The 1,786-nt window shown below is 37.4% G+C and overlaps 1 protein-coding gene across 1 annotated transcript; it reads left to right on the forward strand.

Moving 5' to 3' along the window:
- The first annotated feature begins 944 nt into the window (after positions 1-944).
- LOC140444488 (uncharacterized) lies at positions 945-1,568 on the forward strand. The gene has a single exon (XM_072536246.1). The coding sequence runs from the start codon at positions 945-947 to the stop codon at positions 1,566-1,568; it is 624 nt and encodes a 207-aa protein (XP_072392347.1).
- The last annotated feature ends 218 nt before the right edge of the window (positions 1,569-1,786 follow it).

The raw sequence follows: 1,786 nt of genomic DNA on the forward strand, positions 1-1,786 counted from the left end.
AATATCCAAATATCACCTATAGAAGTCACCCAGTTAACGTACCCCCAGATGCTGTAATCATTTCGAGACAAAGAGTCGCATATTAAAATTAAAACCATTAAGACTCAATAAGATCAACATAGGTGATTTAATCATTGCTCAACACAAACTGGACCAATATTCGGAAGAACTGGAACATATCGTGAACCATCCATTCATCGAGGAACATTTATCCTTGTTCATCATATCAACCTTATCACTGATTATTACCCTAGTTATCTTATACCTTTGCTGTAAAAGTCGAAACAAAAAGTTTTCAAAAATTGCAATCGCCTGGTCCTATGATTAGCCTCCACCTTCACCACCAAGCTGAACTTCCATTCGACAGAAACTTTAAGGCTTAACCTTCAGCAGAAGACCCAATGTCCAACAAGAATCTGAAGAAGAAGCAGAAACACCAACTACACTTTAAAAGTAAAAGCGATGGAATTGACTTTTTATTAATGAGGGGAGCTGTTATATGAGAAAACAATAACCCTGAACTAGCTGAAGTTCGCCGACTTCCCCTTTCATCATGCAGTTCCCACAGAAACCGCTGACTTGCAGAATACCCTTGGACCGACCGTTAGCCAACAGCCCTGGGAACAGCTACTCCGTGTTTTATAAGCAGGTTATAAATTAGCGTCCTAGACGATGAAGACCACTCTTAGCTGTTACTTCAACGCAGTCAGTTTTGTAGTCATTTTGAATTAATTTAATATTGTACTGTTTTAATTATAACAAATAAACTTCTTTTTAAAATTTTAAAAAAGTTAAACTAACACATCGTGAGAATACGACATTGACAACCACAACATGTTTATCGATTTCAAACGGCTTACGACTTAATTATTTGACAAAATTTATATCAAATAATTCATAGCTTTAACATCCACCAAAAATACATCTTACTAGAAAAAGTAACAATGGGCTTGTCGGCAGCAATTTTTAATGGTCAAAGGACTAAAACAAGAAGACGGCGGGCACCGATACTATTCAACCTGACTCTTGAATATGTGATAAGTCAGCTGAATATAGGAAGATGCAATCTCCTCCATATTGCCACCTATGTCGATGAAATTAGCATTATGTGTGGGAAAACAGAAGAGGCGACAGAAATGTGTTCACAGTTAAAAACATTGCTAGAAGAGACCGGACCAGAAATTAATATTCAAAAAAAGACAAAAAAACTAACACAGGTAAAAGCTAGGGAAAACAGACGTATAGTTGAATTGGAGGACAATATTAAAACTGTAGAAAGCTTCACATATCTGGGAAATACTTTAAACACGGATAGAACAGAAGAACCAGAAATTCAAAGAAGAACAGTAATGGAAAACAAAGCTTACTTTTCACTCGCCCATATGTTCCGCTCTAAAAACACGTACTGCAAATCGAAAATCAGGGTCTACGAGACTATTCTCAGACCAATAGTATGTTATAGATGTGGGATATGGGTAATAACAGAAGACACCAAACGAAAGCTAGAAGTCTTCGGAAGAAAAATCTTAAGGAAGATATTTGGACCTATTATCGAAAACGGGGTGTAGAGATGCAGGTACAACCATGAACTGTATCAACTATTCAAACAGGTAGCGATCTCAGCATTCGTTAAACTAAAGAGACTTCGATTTGCTGATGATGTAGTGAGAATGAAGAGCTGAAGATTTCCAAAAAAGCTCTAGATAGTAAAATGCAGGGCGCGAGACCAAAAGGAATGCCACGGAAACGTTAAATGGAAGAAGTAGCAGCGGACGTGAGAACCTGG

The sequence above is a fragment of the Diabrotica undecimpunctata genome, chromosome 6 (genome assembly GCF_040954645.1).
Source record: "Diabrotica undecimpunctata isolate CICGRU chromosome 6, icDiaUnde3, whole genome shotgun sequence".
NCBI lineage: Eukaryota > Metazoa > Arthropoda > Insecta > Coleoptera > Chrysomelidae > Diabrotica > Diabrotica undecimpunctata.